Raw genomic sequence first — 18100 nt, forward strand, 5'->3', positions numbered from 1 at the left:
TATAAATTAAAAATATACAAGATTATTAAATCTGGTGCACATGCAATGCACGTGGCCAAACCTAGTATTATTATAATTGGTGAACCGATAAGATATAAAACTCATACAAGTACAAAGACTGCATGGATGAACAAGCAACAGGGAAAATACAGTCCAATTTTTCACCAATTTAACCCTTTTTTATTTATTTATCTAAATCACGAATTTTAGTGTTGAGTTATTCACGGTGCTTCTTATATTCCATTAATAAAATATTGTGTAAGAATCACAAATTCTTGTACTTTTAGGTGGTTTAAGAATGTGGCGCTCCTTTCTATTCTACCTATAAACTTACTAGAGCGCCTTTTTTTTTTTTTTTTTTTTGTTTTTTTGTTTTTTTGTTTTTTTGTTTTTTTTTTTTGGGGGAGCAATTATTAGAGAGTTGAAGCACATGTTCATATATGATGGAAAACACAGTCATCTAATCCATTCTTTGATTTTGGATTGGCAAAGTTCATTCTTGAAGACTCAAGTATATCTCCACTGAGTCAAAGCAGCTCAGATGGATTGAAAGGAACTGTTGGGTATGCTGCACCAGGTAATTTACCAGTTTACTCTAATTTGTTACCCTCAAATCTCTCTACAATTTATTTTCTCATATGGAATGGGGAGACTGTAGAGTTTTCTCTTTTTAATAATAAAAGCCTCAAATTATATAAAAAAGTACAGCAGCACAACTTGATCGTTAAAAAAAAAAAAAAAAAAAAAAAGGAAATTTGAGTACAGCCATTGGGGTTGCATGTACTTAACACAATAAAATCAAATACCGTTGCAGAATATGGGATGGGAAGTTGAGTTTCAACAATGGTGATGTATACAGCTATTGTATTGGATACTCTTGTTAGAGATGTTTCACAGGGAAGAATCTGACGGATGACATGTTTAAAGATGGATTTGATCTCCATAGTTATGTTAAGATTGCAATATCTGACCATGTATCAGAAGTTTTAGACCCACTGTTTATAGCTGGGGGAGCTGGAGAAGAAGATGAAGCAAACAGGTTCATGGAGGGACAGGGCAAAAAGGGCCAAATACAGGACACCTTGACTTCAATATTTGGAATTGGAGTTTCTAGTTCGGTGGAAACACCTAGATAGAGAATGGACATTAATAATGCTGTCAACGAATTAAAGCTTCTGCTATATATTGTGGTTGCTTGCATAGAATTTAAGAACTGACTTGGAATTCCTTCCTTTACTCAAATGAATAAAGCTTAATGACGTTGAAGTAGTTTATTTCTATTTCTTGTTCTATAACTTTATCCTATTGATGGTTAAGTTAAAACCCAGTACCTTAATCCATGATCTTACCAAGCCACAACATTTCAGTCAGATTTCATCATATTTGTGACAGAGCAAAAGGAAAAAAGGGAAAAAGAAGGAAAACAGGCTGTTAATACTTCATTGACATGTTGTAAGGATATCAGTAGATTTAGTAATACTTCATCACAAATACACCATTAGCTTTGGTGTTTTTATTTGAGAATCATTGTTCTGGTTGTCACCATGGTTTATTTAGCTTTTTAGTCGTTCTCTCCATATATGCTCACGTACTTGAACTTGTTTTTTTCAGTTTTAAAAGATAAACAATACCAAGAAAACAGTTTTTTAATACATGGCCAGACAGGCTTGAAGGTTTTATGATTTCTTCTCATGCTGATATCTGGAATAAAATCTGCACAGAATACAACATAGACATATTAAGTTAAAACTGACTGACTAAGCCACTGAAAAACAGAGCTCCTCTGTTTTTTAAATACTTATTTCATGGCAAAATAGTGCAGACGAAACAAGCTAAAAGAAAGAGTGCTTAGAAGATCCAACCATTATTTATTACATACAAATTCAAATACCATATCATGTAGGGATGAAACAATTCTGATACAGGAACAACTAAAACCTATTCATATTCTTACCTCTTCTTGCATTTTGAGATATGATTCTCTAATTGCTTGCATTTTGTTGACAACCATGTTCATAAGCATCCGCTCTCCTGGTGAATGTCTGGAGCACATGAGTCCAATTTGCATCACCGAGATCAAACAATTTTTTGTTCTTCTTCCAACATTGACTTGGCGATTGACATTTTTCATTGCCATCTCTTCAATGTCGGTTTCATTTTCCTCATATTCATCATCTTCAAATAGCAACGAAGGATCTACTATATCCATGACATGATTAGGCAAAGCCACCTCCACGAACTGGTAAATGCTCATAGCATCTTTGAAGATATCATCAGTAGGTCTTTTTCCTGTGAACAACTCTAGCAAGAATATACCATAGCTGTAGATATCTCCAAGTATGGAAACGTGGCCTCCCATGCCATATTCTACAGTTCAACAAATTCATTATGATGTCTAGTCCATAGGTGCTAAGAATCAATAAATTTAAGTAGCTGTTGAAAAGAAAGTGCATTATTGTTTTTTGGGTCATTACTTCTTTTGGATTAATAACTTCTCAAACATATACTTTTGGTTTAATAAGTAAATTTTTTATGGTAATCAAGAGCTCAGATTTATTTCATCTTGGTATAAAAAAATTCATACCTGGAGGAATATACCCAATAGAACCCCTTAGCGAAACAGACATTGTTTGGCTTTCCGAGGGGTTATCTGATGCTTCAAAGAGGAACTTTGCTAGTCCGAAGTCACCAACATGAGCAACCATATCTTCATCAAGAAGAACATTACTCGGCTTTAGATCACAATGAACTATAGGTGTTTCACAATCGTGATGGAGATAACCCAAAGCAGAAGCAACATCGATGGCTATGTTCAGTCTCTGAATAAGGCTCAATCTCTTATTCAAGTGTTCACCATTGTCCCTCGGATGCAGCCACTGCTCCAAACTTCCATTGGCCATGAACTCGAAAACTAGACTTTTGAAGTCGTTACCTTCGTGGTCGATGCTTGAGCAGGTAGTAATGATTTTAAGAAGATTACGATGTCTAATGCTTCTCAAAGCATTGCACTCCTCAAGGAAGCTCTTGGAAGCTCCTTGTTGCTGAAGGTTTAATACTTTAATCGCGACTATTGTGTTATCTCTAGAAAGAACGCCTTTATATACAGAACCAAAGCTACCCGAACCAATTAGATTGTTCTCAGAGAACCCATCTGTGGATTGAAAAAGATCCGAGTAAGAAATATTCGATTGCCAATCCTCAATCGAATATTTAGTAACAGGCCTCCATATGTAATAACCAACCAAAAAGCTCAATATAACTGCTAACAATATAGCGGCACAAGTTACTGGGACTACCACCTTCAGAGAAAATATTTTCCTCGTTGAATTGTGCTTGAGGCATGGTGGTAAAAGCTGTTTTGGGATGCCACCACAGAGCTTATCATTTCCAAGAATCGAAACTGCAGTAGCATTTGCAAAAATCCCTTCTCTTGGCAATTCACCCTCAAAATTATTATAAGAAAGATTAATAAACTTAAGAGTTGAAAGTTTACTAAGAAATTTTGGAATCAACCCAGATAAGTTATTTCGGGAAAGATCCATTTCTGCCAAACCTCCTAGACTTTCCAGAGTCTGAGGGATTGTACCTTCAAATTCGTTGCCCTCCAAATGCAAGCGTTCCAAACTAACACATTTTCCAAGGTTGCTTGGCAACTCACCTGATAACTTGTTTTCTGATAAATCCAACTCCTCAAGATTTACACCCACCTCAGATGGTAAGGAACCAGTTAAGGAATTTTGAGACAGTGACAAAGATATTGTAAGGGAAGAAAGACCGATGACCTCTCTGGGAATGTTACCACTGAGACTGTTGCTGGAAAGGTTAAGGGTCATCAAAAATGTGCAGTTTCCAAGACTTTGAGGTATGCTTCCCTCAAATTTGTTCTCCTCCAAAAAGAGAACGCTCAATGAAGTTAAGTTACCCAAGGAAAAGGGTATTGACCCAGAAAACATATTTCCTCTCAAGTAAAGTCCCTGTAGCTTGTGAAACTTCCCTATTATTTCAGGTACAGTACCTCCTAACCGGTTAGTCTCCAATCCGAGAATGGTCAAGTCGACAAGGTTTCCGATCCCATTTGGAATACTTCCATGTAAGATATTCCCCCCAATAGTTAATCTGCTCATATGAGATGATAGGTTAGCTATGGATCTAGGCAGTTCTCCTCCAAAATTGTTGTAGGCCAGACCCAACACCTCCATAACAGTACAATTGGCCAATGAACTAAGAAAATTAAGGTCACCGGATTTTCCATTTCCCAGCAAATTATCATCAAAATTGAGTCTATTCAAGTTGTTCAAGCTCCCTACATTCTCAGGCACTGTTCCACTGAGATGATTTTGAGCAAAATCAAGCTTTTGAAGTTGAGAACAATTGGACAATGATACGGGAATAGGGCCATTAAATCTGTTAACTCCACCAGCAAATATTTCGAGATTAGGCAAAGTAATGCCAACATCTGGTGGTAGGCTTCCATGTAGCTGGTTCTGTGTAAACGTGAAATAGTATATGGAGGAGATATTATAAATAGAAGGAGGAACAATACCAGAGAGATTATTGTCCGTGAGTATGAATTCCCCCAAGCCTTTTAGATGGCCAAGATCTTCGGGTATGCTTCCTTGGAAATTGTTCTGGCGAAGTGAAAGCGAGTACAGAGAAGTGAAATTTCCTATCCAAGCTGGGATACTTCCAGTAAGATTGTTCTTGCTAAAATCCAAGCCCACCATTTTTGATAGGGAACTGAACTGGACTGGAATTGACCCAGTAAGTTTGTTGCCACTTACAATTAAATATCTTAGCTCTTTGCAGTGAGTTATATTTGTTGGAATCTTTCCCACAAAGGAATTGTACGATAAGTTAAGATGCTGCAGCTGCAGAAGATGACCCATTTCTTGAGGAATTTCACCGTGAAAGCTGTTATTTTGCAGGCGAATTTCTGTGAGGTAAGTGAGATTTCCTATTGAAGGTGGGATTGAACCACCCAGCTTTAGAGCCATTAGGTTCAAAGCCAATACTCGTTTGCTTGACGGGTTGCATGTGATGCCAACCCAGTTGCAGAAATGGATGGAATGGTTCCAGGAGTTCATGATTCCTAGAGGATCTTGGATTATCTTATTCTTCAAGTCTAGTAAAGCTAGATGATCGGATTCATTTCCATAATCAGGAGCTGAGGATGCAGATTCCATATGAACATTAATGCAGAAAAGAATGATCCCACAGTGGAAAAATATGGATAATATCCACCTACAGCACAAATCTGAATGATCCATGATGTCCATTTTTTTTTTTTTGGGGATATAAATTTAAGGTGCACCAAACCTGATGCCATTTTGGTATGCAAGAAGATAACAGCATTAAAGAGTGTACATATATTCAATGGCGAAGTTACAGCTTGTAGGACCGCATTGAAGATAAGGAGCCCTAGATGGTGCGGATATTTAATGAAGGGAAAATATCAAGGACCTAAGCAGTGACTTTTTTCAGTTTCTTTATCTGTTTCTTAAAAAGAGAAAAAGAAAGTGTGTTTAATTAGATCAACTCCATCATATTAACACAAATCCTTACAACTAATTAAACCTCCGTGTAGAACACGTTATAAACCTCTAAAATTTGTTGAATCATTCTAGCATTGTTCATCCTTTTTTTTTTTTTTTTTTTTTTTTGGTATTTGGATTTAGCCTTAAAAATAAAAAAAGAAGTTTAATGCATCTCATTATCATTTTTTTAGCTCTGTTTATTTTAGTTGAGACCCTCACTATATATTGATTTTATTTTTATTTTTTTATTTTCGGAGCTTTTATCCTAATCAGACCAATCTAAAGCACTAGAATGAATTAATATTTTCATTCAAAATGTAACATTTATACATACACATTTTATTCACAGGCTAGAAGATTTTATAATTTGTTCTCAAGAACACAAGATAGACATATAATATTAAATTGACACATACTAAGAACTCAAAATCAGAGTTCCTCTGTTTTCTAAATACTTATTTCTTGGCAAAGAAGTGTATTTGAATGTGATAGAACAAGCTCAAAGATAGATTCAACCATTATATATTAAATTTAGTTGCCTAGTAGAGATGAAACTATTGTGATTACAACTAAGACATATCAATATTCTTACTCTTCTTGCATTTGAGATATGATTCTCTAACTCCTTTCATTTTGTTGACAACTACATTCATAAGCATCTGCTCTTCTGGTAAAAATCTAGACCACATGAGTCCAATGTGCATCACTGAAACCAAGCAATCATTTTCTTTGCTTCCAGCATAGACTTGGTTATTGTTATCGATTATTACTATCTCTTCAATGTCATTTTCATTTTCCTCACGATCATCATCTTCAAAGAGCAGCGAAGGATCAACTATATCCATGACATGATTAGGAAAAGCCATCGCCATGAATTGGTGAATGCTTAAACCATCTTTGAACATATCATCTGTAGGTCTTTTTCCTGTGAACGACTCTAGCAATAGTATCCCATAGCTATAGCTATCTCCAAATTCAGAAACTTGGCCTCCCATAAGATATTTTGCAGTTCAATAAGTTCGTTAGGATATGAAATCATTGGTGATGAGAATCATTAGTTTAAGGAATAGGAGGAAATAAAGAGAACTTTTTTTTTCCCCCTCACTTGTGCTTTTGGACCAGTTACTTTGAAAAAGTTATGGCTTAAGAGGTATTTTTTTTAAAAAGAAAAAAAAGAAAAAGAAAAAAAATGTTATGGTAATCAAGAGCCAATATTTATCTCAGTTGGGGATCAAAATTCATACCTGGAGGAATGTACCTAATAGAACCCCTTAGCCCAACAGACAATATTTGGCTTTTTGGGGACATATATGATTCTTCAAAGAGGAACATTGCTAGTCCAAAGTCACGAACATGAGCAACCATACCTTCATCTAGAAGAAAATTACTTGGCTTTAGATCACAATTTACTATAGGTGTTTCACAATCATGATGGAGATAATCCAGGGCAGAAGCAACATCAATGGCTATGTTTAGTCTCTGAATAAGGCTTAATCTTTATTTCTGGCGTTCTTCTTTGTTTCTTGGATGGAGCCAGTTGTCTAAACCTCCACTGGCCATGAACTTGAAAACTAGACTTTTGAAGTCATTAGCCTGGTGGTCAATGCTTGAGCAGGCTGTTATGATTTTAAGAAGGTTACGGTGTCTTATGCTTCGCAATGCATTGCACTCATCTAGGAAGCTCCTGGAAGCTCCTTGTTACTGAAGGTTTAATACCTTTATCGCAACTATTTTGTTATCTCTTGAAAGAACTCCTTTATATATAGAACCAAAACTCCCTGAACCAATCAGATTGTTCTCAGAGAACGCATCTGTGGATTGAAAAAGATCTGAGTAAGACATACTTGATTGCCAATGCCCAGTAGAAGATGAAGTAATAGGTTTCCATGCAGAATAACCAACCAAAAAGCTCAATACACAACTAACAATATAGTAGCACAAGTTACTAGGATTACAACCTTTGGAGAAAATATTTTTCTAGTTGAATTGTGCTTTCGCTTAAGGCATGGAGATAAAAGCAATTTTGGGACGTCACTGCAAAGTTTGTCATTTCCAATAATTGAAACTGCAGTGGCATTTGAAAAAATCCCTTCACTTGGCAATTCACCATAAAAATTGTTATAAGAAAGATTGAGAAGCTTGAGAGTTAAAAGTTCACCAAGAAATTTTGGAATCAACCTAGAAAAGCTATTGCGCAAAAGATCCATTTCTTCCAAACCTCTAATCTTTTTCAAAGTTTGAGGAATTGTACCTTCAAATCCATTGGCCTCCAAATGTCGGTGTTCCAAACCAATACATTCTCCAAGATTGCTAGGCAACTCACTAGATAACTTCTTTTCTGATAAATCCAACTCGCCAAGATTTTTCAAGTGGCTCACTTCAGATGGTAAGGTACCAGCCAAGAAATTATCAGACAGTGATAGAGAAATTGAAAGGGAAGAAAGGTCAATGACCTCTTTGGGAATGGTGCCATTCAGACTATTACTAGATAGGTTAAGGGTGATCAAATTTTTGCAGTTCCCGAGGCTACGTGGTATGGTTCCCTCAAACATGTTCTCTTGCATGAAAAGAATGGTCAATGCAGTTAAGTTACCCAAGGGACGAGGTATTGACCTAGAAAACTTATTTCCATCCATGGACACTACCTGTAACTCGTGAAGCTTTCCTATTGCTTCAGGGACACTGCCCCCTAACCCGTTATTTCCCAATCCTAGAAGGATCAAGTTAACAAGGTTCTCTATCCCATTTGGAATATTTCCATGTATGAAATTCCCAGAAATAGTAAATATACGCATAAAGTATGAAAGGTTAACTATGGATGGAGGCAGTTCTCCTGCAAAATAATTGCCACCCATACCAAAAACCTCTAGGATAGAACAATTAGGCAAAGACCTGAAAAAATTCAGGTCACTGGCATTTCCATTTCCTAGTCTGTTGTTCTCAAAATTAATCCTATAAACATTTCTCAATCTTCCTAATGTAGCAGGAACTGTTCCAATGAGATCATTTTGAGCAAAATCAGGCCCCTTAAATGCAGAACAATTTGACAATGATATTGGTGTGAAGTCTAGCCACTCCACTGCACCGACAGTGTGAAGACTGCTACAGCTCATCATTGTTGACAATGGTTCCTACAACTTCCAGCGTAAATTTTGCTCAACAATTGTGGGCAATGTCAGAGGCTGGTGTTGAACGTCAGAAGAGGTTGAAAATGGAGGACATGCACCAAATTTGTGAGCCTATAAATAGACTCCATCCCTGTGGTTTTTTCAATCCAAAACAAGCAATCTCAATATCATCCCAAGTAAGGAGTGTTGAGAGCTTTTAAGACTCGAGTGAGAGCTTGAGAGAAGAGTGATCAAATTCCAAATAGAGAGTTTGATAGAATAGAGAGAGATTCCATGTGAGAATCCAAGAGAGAAGTTTTGTATTTTGTAATCTATTTCCAGAGAGTAATAGAATTATATTTTTATTTTTCTTCTTATATTTCTTCTCTATAGTGGTCAGAGAACCACAACAAGTGGTATCAGAGCTCCAGGTTGAGAGCTTGGGTTCCAAATTTGAAGAAACAGAGCCTATGTTCTTCAGGTGGTGTTTCAAAAAGTTGCTCAAATCAATAATTTGACAATACCAGGTGAAAGAACATGACAAGATGAGAAAAAATAAGTTTGTCGGAGAGCAACACGACGTTCCAGGTGCCCACATGTGCTGCCCGAAGTTTTCTGCAACAGGTCACGCGCCACACGCACCATTTGGAGGTTGAAGACGACCACGTCAGCTGCCATGTCAGCCACGCGATCCGACACATCATCAGTGACACGATTGCCATGTCATTTGCCATATGTTGACACATCATCACAATCTTCCACGTCAGCAAAAGTTTCTAAAATTACAGAACAGCCCTTATATTTTCAAAAATTACAGATTGACCCCTGTAATTTCTGTATTTATAGGTTGACCCTAGACTTTTTAGAAAATGGCATTTTTGCCCCAAAATTTCTGGTAATTATATTTTGACCCCGGAAGAGTGAAGTCCACCATTTTGCTTTGCCAAATTCCGGACGCAACAGTTAACTCTGTTTTGCTAAATTCAGCTCCATTTTCGGTCAAGCCATAATGTCAATGGAAGAATCATCTTTAGAAGCTATGGTTAAGCTCACTGCCACAAATTATACACTTTGGAGATGTTGGATGGAAGATCTCCTTAATTGTAAGGATTTGTTGATCCTATAGAAGCTAAAGGAGTAAACCCCGATCCCAGCAAAGAAGCAGAATAGAAGAAATTAAATAAGAAAATGATCGGTCAGATCAAGCAATGGATCAACCACAGTGTCTTCCATCATGTAGCGAAGGAAACAGATGCATATGCCTTCTGGACAAAATTGGAGGACATGTACCAGGCCAAGACTGCTCGGAACAAAACTCTGTTGCTTAAGCGATTGGTAAATTTAAAATTACAGAGTGGAACTTCTGTAGCCGAGCATACCAGTGAGTTCCAAAGCTTGGTAAATCACCTATCTGTTGTGGATTACCAACTAGGGGATGAGGATCAGGCTCTCCTACTTCTAAGCTTTCTTCCAGACAGTTGGGAGACATTGGTAGTATCTCTCAGCAATTCGGCCTCGAATGGTAAACTTACTATGTCTATGGTTAAGGATGACCTATTTAATGAAAAGGCCAGAAGAAAGGACATTGGCACGGACCAATCACATGCCTTCGTCACAGAGAGAGGAAGACAGCAAAGAGGTGGTCGAGATAGGGGGAGAGGCAGGAGCAAGAGCAGACACAAATCTACAGACAGTAGGAAATCATCATATAAATGCTATCATTGTGGTATGGAGGGTCACTTGAAAAAGAACTGCAGAAAGTTGTTGAAAGAGCAGAGACTCCAAGGTAATCAGCCGAAGAAGGATGGAGAGATACTAGTTACTGTTACAGGAGAAGTGGCACTCTGCTCCACCGAAGAAGAGACATGCCTTCATATATCAACCCAAGATGTTGAGTGGGTAGTCGATATTGCAGCATCCTACCATGTCACTCCACACAGAGATTTCTTCAAAAAGTACAAAGCAGGAGACTTTGGTACGATAAAAATGGGAAATTCCAGTTTTACAAAGATTATGGGAACTGGTGATTTTCAGGTTAAAACAAATGTTGGTTGTACAATCATTTTGAAGGATGTCTGTCATGTTCCAGATCTTTGGCTTAATCTACTTTCGGGAGCAGCCTGAGACAAGCAAGGCTATGACAACCATTTCAGCAAAGGCACGTGGAAAATGATGAAAGGTGCCATAGTTGTAGCCTGAGGACATATATATGGAACGTTGTACATGACTCATGTGAAGATATGTGCAGATAGCCTCAACATTGCAGAAGGAAAGGCATCTCAAAATTTGTGGCACCAGAGACTCGGTCACACAGTCACATGAGTGAAAAAGAATTGTCTACTTTGGCCAAGAAGAAGCTTATCACTATTTGCAAAGATGCTGCGCTAGATCCTTATAGTCACTGCTTGTTTGATAAACAACATAGAGTCTCTTTCAATTCCTCTACATCGAGAAGATTAGAGTTGCTTAGTCTGGTGCACTCTGATGTTTGTGGTCCCATGGAGGTGGAATCATTAGGTGGCAATAGGTATTTCCTGACCTTCATTGATGATGCTTCTTAGAAGATGTGGGTATATTTCTTGAAGACAAAGGACCAAGTATTGGATTACTTCAAACTATTTCATACCATGGTAGAGCGTGAAATAGGAAAGAACCTGAAATGTCTCCGTTCAAATAATGGAGGCGAGTATACTTCCAAGGAGTTCGATGCTTATTGTAGAAGACATGGCATTTGACATGAGAAGATGGTCTCTCGCACCCCACAACATAACGGAGTAGTCGAGAGGATGAACCAGACAATTGTGGAAAAGGTCAGAAGCATGATCAGTATGGCTAAGCTACCCAAGCTATTCTGGGGAGAAGCTGTTCGTGCCGCCTGCTATTTAATCAACAGATCACCATCAGTACCGTTGAATTTTGAAATTTCAGAGAAAGTATGGTCGGGTAAGATTCCTTTATACTCTCACTTAAGAGTATTTGGTTGTTTAGCTTATGCACATGTGTCCAAGGAACTCAGAAAAAAGCTCGATGCAAGATCTACTCCATGCATCTTTATAGGATATGGAGATGAAGAATTCAGATATAGGTTATAGGACTCGAAAACAAAGAAAGTTATTAGAAGCAGGGATGTAGTGTTCCATGAAAACCAGACAATGGAAGACATCGAAAAGCCTAGAATGTCTCCAAACCGTAGTTCTAGTGCCAAAGATTTTGGTCCTAATTCAGCACCAGCACAAATAGCCACAGAGGATAACAAGGTGGATGAAGATATGCCAGAAGCAGACTAGGAGGAAGAAAGGGACTTTGAGCAGGGGGAGACTCAATCCTCTTAAGAAGCCGCAGGGCCATCATAGCGGTTAGATGATGGTACACCTCCTTAAACCAAAGGTTTACAAGTTTGGAGATCTGAGTGAGGCTGAATTCCATCAAAGAGATTTCTAGAATCTGAGTATATTCTGTTTACTGAAGAGGGGGAACCAAAGAGTTTCCAGGAAGCTGTTTCTCATCAAGACAAAGAAAAGTGGCTGCAAGCAATGCAAGATGAGATGGAATCTTTGCAGGAAAATCATACTTATGAGTTGGTTAAGCTTCCAACAAGAAAGAAGGCACTAAAGAATAAATGAGTGTTCAAGTTCAAGAAAGATGGCAGCGGAAGGGTGGTGAAACACAATGCCTGATTGGTGGTCAAATGATTTCTTCAGAAGAAAAGAATCGACTTTGATGATATTTTTAACCAGTGGTAAAAATGACTTCAATTCGAGTCATTTTTGGTTTAGTAGCAAGTTTAAACCTAGAGCTTGAATAGATGGATGTGAAGACAGTTTTTCTTCACGGTGATTTACATGAGGAAATCTACATGAGCAGCTAGAAAGATTTGAGGTTTTAGGGAAAGAAAACTTCATATGCAAGCTGAAGAAGAGCTTGTATGGCCTCAAGAAAGTACTAAGACAATGGTACAAAAAGTTTGATTCGTTTATGGTGAATCAAGGCTATAAAAGTACTGTAGCAAACTAGTGTGTTTATATTCAAAAATTTCCAGATGGAAACTTCATTGCACTTTTGCTATATGTGGATGGCATGGTGATCGTTGGATAGGATGCAATGAAAACTAGTCAGCTGAAGAAGGAATTGTCTAAGTCCTTTGATATGAAAGACTTAGGACCAGCTCAACAAATTTTAGGAATGCAAATAATCCGAGACAGGAAGAATAGAAGGTTATGGCTATCTCAGAAGAAGTATGTTGAACGAGTGATAGAGAGATTCAACATGGATAAAGCCAAACTAGTCAACATTCCACTTGCAAATCATTTCAAGTTGAGCAAGAGATTGTGCCTCTCATCCAAAGAAGAGATAGAGGAGATGGCTTCAGGACCATATTCTTCAATAGTAGGGAGTCTGATGTACGCTATAGTGTGTACCAGACTAGACATTGCTCATACAGTAGGTGTCGTGAGCAGATTTCTTTCAAATCCTGGAAAGAAACACTGGAAAGCAATCAAATGGATTCTCAGGTATCTTAAGGGTGCATTAAAGCTATGTTTGTGCTACAGGGGAGGTGTCCCAGTCTTAGAAGGCTATACAGATGCAGATATAGCCGGAGACCCTGATAATAGAAAGTCTACATCAGGTTATCTCTACACTTTTGCAGGGAGAGCTATGTCATGGCAGTCAAGATTACAGAAGTGTGTTGCTTTTTCCACTACTAAAGCATAGTACATTGCCGCAGCAGAAGTGGATAAGGAAATGTTGTGGTTAAAGTATTTTCTCACAGAACTGGGCATCAAGCAAGAAGACTACAAGATACATTGTTATAACCAAAGTGCTATAGATTTGAGCAAGAACTCAATATATCATTCCCGTACAAAGCATATTCACATCCGTTATCATTGGATACGCGAAGTAATAGAACAACAGTTGTTGAAGTTGATGAAGATCCATACAAAGGAGAATCCAGCAGATATGCTAACAAAAGTTGTTACTCAAGAGAAGTTGAAGCTATGCAGAGACATAGCCAGAATGGATGGTAGATGACCATTAGTTTTTAAATGTGGCTGGAGGGGGAGAATTGTGAAGTCCAGTCGCTCCACTGCACCGACAGTGTGAAGACTGCTACAGCTCTTCCTATAACTTCCAACGTAAATTTTGCTCAACAATTGTGGGCAATGTTAGAGGCCGGTGTTGAATGTCAGAAGAGGTTGAAAATGAAGGACATGCACCAAATATGTGAGCCTATAAATAGGCTCCATCCTCATGGTTTTTTAATCCAAGCCAAGCAATCTCAATATCATCCCAAGTGAGGAGTGTTGAGAGCTTTTAAGACTTCAGTGCAAGCTTGAGAGAAGAGTGATCAAATTCCAGAGAGAGAGTGTGATAGAATAGAGAGAGATTCCATGTGAGAATCCAAGAGAGAAGTTTTGTGTTTTGTAATCTATTTCCAAAGAATAATAGAATAATAGAATTATATTTTTATTTTTCTTCTTATATTTCTTCTCTATAGTGGTCAGAGAACCACAACAATTGAATAGGGCCTGTGAGTTTGTTAACTCCACCGGAAAATACTTTGAGATTAGGAAGAGTAAGGCCAATGTCTTATGGTTCACAGTAAATGTGAAATAGAACATGGAAGAAATAGTATATATTGAAGGGGGACAATACCAGAGAGATTATTTTGACTGAGTATGAATCTCCCCAAGCCTGTTAGGTGGCCAAGATCTTCAGGTTTGCTTCCTTGAAAATTGTTTTCACCAAATGAAAGAGCGGCCAGAGAAGTGAAGTTTCCAATCCAAGGTGGAGTGGTTCCAGTAAAATTGTTTCTGCCAAAATTCAAGAGCACTAGTTTTGACAATGAACTGAACTGGACTGGAATTGAACTAGTAAGCTTGTTGCTAAATACAAGAAAATTCCTTAGCTCCTTGCAGTGAGTTATATTTGTTGGAATCTTACCACCAAAGGAATTGTAAGATATATTAAGATGCTGCAGTTGCAGAAGACAACCCATTTCTTGAGGAGTTTCACCATGAAAGCTGTTGTTTTGCAGGTGGATTTCAGTGAGGTAAGTGAGATTTCTTATTGAAGGTGGGATTGAACCAAACAGGGTTAGGGACTTGAGGTTCAATACCACGACTCGTTTGCTTGATTGGTTGCAAGTAATGCCAACCCAGTTGTAGAAATGGATTGAACCATTCCATGAGTTCATGATTCCTAGAAGATCTTGGATTATCCGATTCTTGAAGTCTAGAAAAGCCAGAAGATCAGATTCATTTGCATAAGTGGCTGTCGAGGATGCATATTTCATATGATCATTCAAGCAGAAAAGAACAATCCAACATTGAAGTAACATGGACAATATCCACCTACAATTCAATTATGAATGCTCCATGATGTACCTTATTTTTTTTTATTATTATTTTTTTTCCAGATACAGACTTCAGCTTATGGCACAGCAAATAACTTAAAATGCATATTAAAGTGAAAATGTACATATATTTTTTCGGAAAATAGGTGCATCTATATATTTAATGGAGAAGTTAATGCTTGTAGGACCGCATTAAAGAATGTAAGAAGCTCTAGGTGGCAGGGATATTTAATGTGTTTAATTAGGAAGGAAAATGTCATTTTTTTTTTATTGTTATGAAAGTGAAAATATCAATTGCATTTTTTATTTTTTATTTTATTTTTTATTGAAAGCTAAAATATCAAGTTACATTTTTTTTTAATTACCAAAAAGTACATTCTTTTTTATTATTGAAATCGAAAATAACAACGTACTTATAGCCAGAGACTTCTATGTTTAAAGTTTGTTTGTTAGTTAATCAACAAAAGAGAGAAATTTTACAAAAAAACAAAACCAAAAGAAAGTGTGCTATATGGATCACTACGTAACACGGTATAACCTTTAAAAAAGAGTATAATGCATCTTATTATCTTCTTGTTTGGCCCTATCAATTTCAATTGAGGCCCCCAAAATTTATATATTTTAATCAAGACCTGAAAATTTTCATTTAATTTCAATGAAGGACACTTGATCATGTAATTAACGAGACTGACGGAATGACTAACTATATGCCTCCCCAAGTGAGCACCTTAATTGAAAAAAAATAAAAATTCAACAGAATAAATTAAAATTAATATACATTTTCTTTTTTATATTGGGATGGAGAAAAGAAATTTGGAATCACTGTCCAAAGAAACAGTGACTTGCGATTCAAAGTCTTGCTATAGTAAGCCTTGTCAATTCCGCATGAGTAATTTGTCTTGACGACCCAAAAACAAATAGGCAGCATATGGAGTAGAAGAATCAGCGTGCGATTCAAAGTCTTTTTTCTTTCTTTTATTTTTTTATTTTATTTTATTTTATTTTAATTTTTTTTTTGGGGTGAAAAGATAGTGTAGTTGAATGCCATAGAACAAGCTAAAAGAAGGAGTGCTTAAAAGATCCAAACATTGCATTTGTATGCTTACATGCAAATTCAAAAAGCTTACCAAATAAAGATGAAGCTACTGTGGCAAGGGTCACAACTAAAACCTATTCATATTCTCTCTCTTCTTGCATCTGAGATATGATTTTGTAATTGCTTGCATTTTGTTGAAAACTGCATTCATAAGCATCCGCTCTCCCGGCAAGAATTTTGAGCAGATGACCCCAATTTGCATAACTGAAATCAAACAATCATTTGTTCCTTTTCCAGCATTGACTTGGCGATTGACTTCAATGGTTGCAATCTCTTCAATGTCACTTTCATTTTCCTCACGATCATCATCTTCAAGGAGCAACGAAGGATCGACTATATCCATGACATGGTTAGGCAAAGCCATAGCAACGAACTGGTGAATGCTTAGACCATCTTTGAACATATCGTCTGCAGGTCTTTTTCCTGTGAACAACTCTAGCAAGAGTATCCCATAGCTATAGATATCTCCAAGAATGGAAACTTGGCCTCCCATGCCATATTCTACGGTTCAATAAATTCATTATGATGTCAAGTCCATAGGTGCTAAGAATCAACAAATTTAAGTAGTAGTTGAAAAGTAAGTGCATTATTACTTCTTTTGGATCTGTTACTTCTCAATCATGTCCTTTTGGTTTAAGAAGCAAAATGTTATGGTAATGAAGAGCTAAGATTTATCTCATTTTGGGATATAAAAAAAAAAAATCATACCTGAAGGAATGTACCCCATAGAACCCCTTAGCGAAGCAGAAATTGTTTGGCTTTCTGAGGGATTATCAGATGCTTCAAGGAGGAACTTTGCTAGTCCAAAGTCACCAACATGGGAAACCATATCTTCATCAAGAAGAACATTACTTGGCTTTAGATCACAATGAACTATAGGTGTTTCACAGTCGTGATGGAGATAACCCAAAGCAAAAGCAACATCGATGGCTATGTTCAATCTCTGAATAAGGCTCAATCTCTTATTCAAGTGTTCTCCATTGTCTCTTGGATGCAGCCACTGCTCCAAACTTCCACTGGTCATGAACTCGAAAACTAGACTTTTGAAGTCATTACCCTGGTGGTCAATGCTTGAGCAGGCTGTTATGACTTTAAGAAGGTTACTGTGTCTTATGCTTCGCAAAGCGTTGCACTCATCAAGGAAGCTCCTGGAAGCCCGTTGTTGCTGAAGGTTTAATACTTTAATCGCGACTATTTTGTTATCTCTAGAAAGAACTCCTTATATACAGAACCAAAACTACCCGAACCAATTAGATTGTTCTCAGAGAACCCATCTGTGGATTGAAAAATATCCGAGTAAGAAATATTCGATTGCCAATCCTCAGTCGAAGATTTTGTAACAGGCCTCCATATGGAATACCAAACCAAAAAGCTCAAAATAACTGCTAGCAATATAGCAGCACAAGTTACTGGGACTACCACCTTTCGAGAAAATATTTTTCTTGTTGAATTGCTCTTTTCCTTGAGGCATGGAGGTAAAAGCAGTTTTGGGATGCCACGAAGAGCTTATCATTTCCAAGAACCGAAACCGCAGTAGCATTTGCCAAAATCCCTTCTCTTGGAAATTCACCCTCGAAATTATTGTAAGAAAGATTGAGAAACTTAAGAGTTGAAAGTTTACCAAGAAATTTTGGAATCAACCCAGATAAGTTATTGCGGGAAAGATCCATTTCTTCCAAACCTCTTAGAGTTTCAAGAGTCTGAGGAATTGGACCTTCAAATTCATTGCCTTCCAAATGCAGGCGTTCCAAACTTATACATTGTCCAAGAGTGCTGGGCAATTCACCTGTTAACTTGTTTTCTGATAAATCCAACTCCCCGAGATTTTTCAACTTAGCCACTTCAGATGGTAAGGCGCCGGTCAATAAATTATTAGACAATGACAGAGAAACTGAAAGGGAAGAAAGACCAATAACCTCTCTGGGAATGGTAGCATTGAGGTTGTTACCCGAAAGGCTCAGTGTTATCAAATTTTTACAGTTTCCAAGGCTTTGAGGTATACTTCCCT

General features: G+C 37.4%; 3 protein-coding genes and 2 pseudogenes across 3 annotated transcripts; all 5 read right to left on the reverse strand.

The window, feature by feature from the left end:
- Positions 1-1431: 1431 nt before the first annotated feature.
- Positions 1432-5368, reverse strand: LOC107430778 (putative receptor-like protein kinase At3g47110). Its single transcript, XM_016041643.4, has 3 exons — positions 2585-5368; positions 1955-2367; positions 1432-1713 (listed from the first exon to the last, which is right to left on the reverse strand). Exons 1-3 carry the CDS (start codon positions 5274-5276, stop codon positions 1690-1692), a joined length of 3129 nt encoding a protein of 1042 aa, XP_015897129.4. The 5' UTR covers positions 5277-5368; the 3' UTR covers positions 1432-1689.
- Positions 5369-6103: 735 nt separating this feature from the next.
- Positions 6104-7376, reverse strand: LOC107430758 (probable LRR receptor-like serine/threonine-protein kinase At3g47570; annotated as a pseudogene).
- A 68-nt stretch (positions 7377-7444) lies between these two features.
- LOC112493316 (putative receptor-like protein kinase At3g47110) lies at positions 7445-8650 on the reverse strand. The gene has a single exon (XM_025078781.3). It carries the CDS (start codon positions 8648-8650, stop codon positions 7445-7447), a length of 1206 nt encoding a protein of 401 aa, XP_024934549.3.
- A 5587-nt stretch (positions 8651-14237) lies between these two features.
- LOC112488806 (LRR receptor-like serine/threonine-protein kinase EFR) lies at positions 14238-14936 on the reverse strand. The gene has a single exon (XM_048463570.2). It carries the CDS (start codon positions 14934-14936, stop codon positions 14238-14240), a length of 699 nt encoding a protein of 232 aa, XP_048319527.2.
- A 1223-nt stretch (positions 14937-16159) lies between these two features.
- Positions 16160-18099, reverse strand: LOC107430759 (probable LRR receptor-like serine/threonine-protein kinase At3g47570; annotated as a pseudogene).
- Position 18100: the final 1 nt, after the last annotated feature.

The sequence above is a fragment of the Ziziphus jujuba genome, chromosome 6, assembly GCF_031755915.1.
Source record: "Ziziphus jujuba cultivar Dongzao chromosome 6, ASM3175591v1".
NCBI lineage: Eukaryota > Viridiplantae > Streptophyta > Magnoliopsida > Rosales > Rhamnaceae > Ziziphus > Ziziphus jujuba.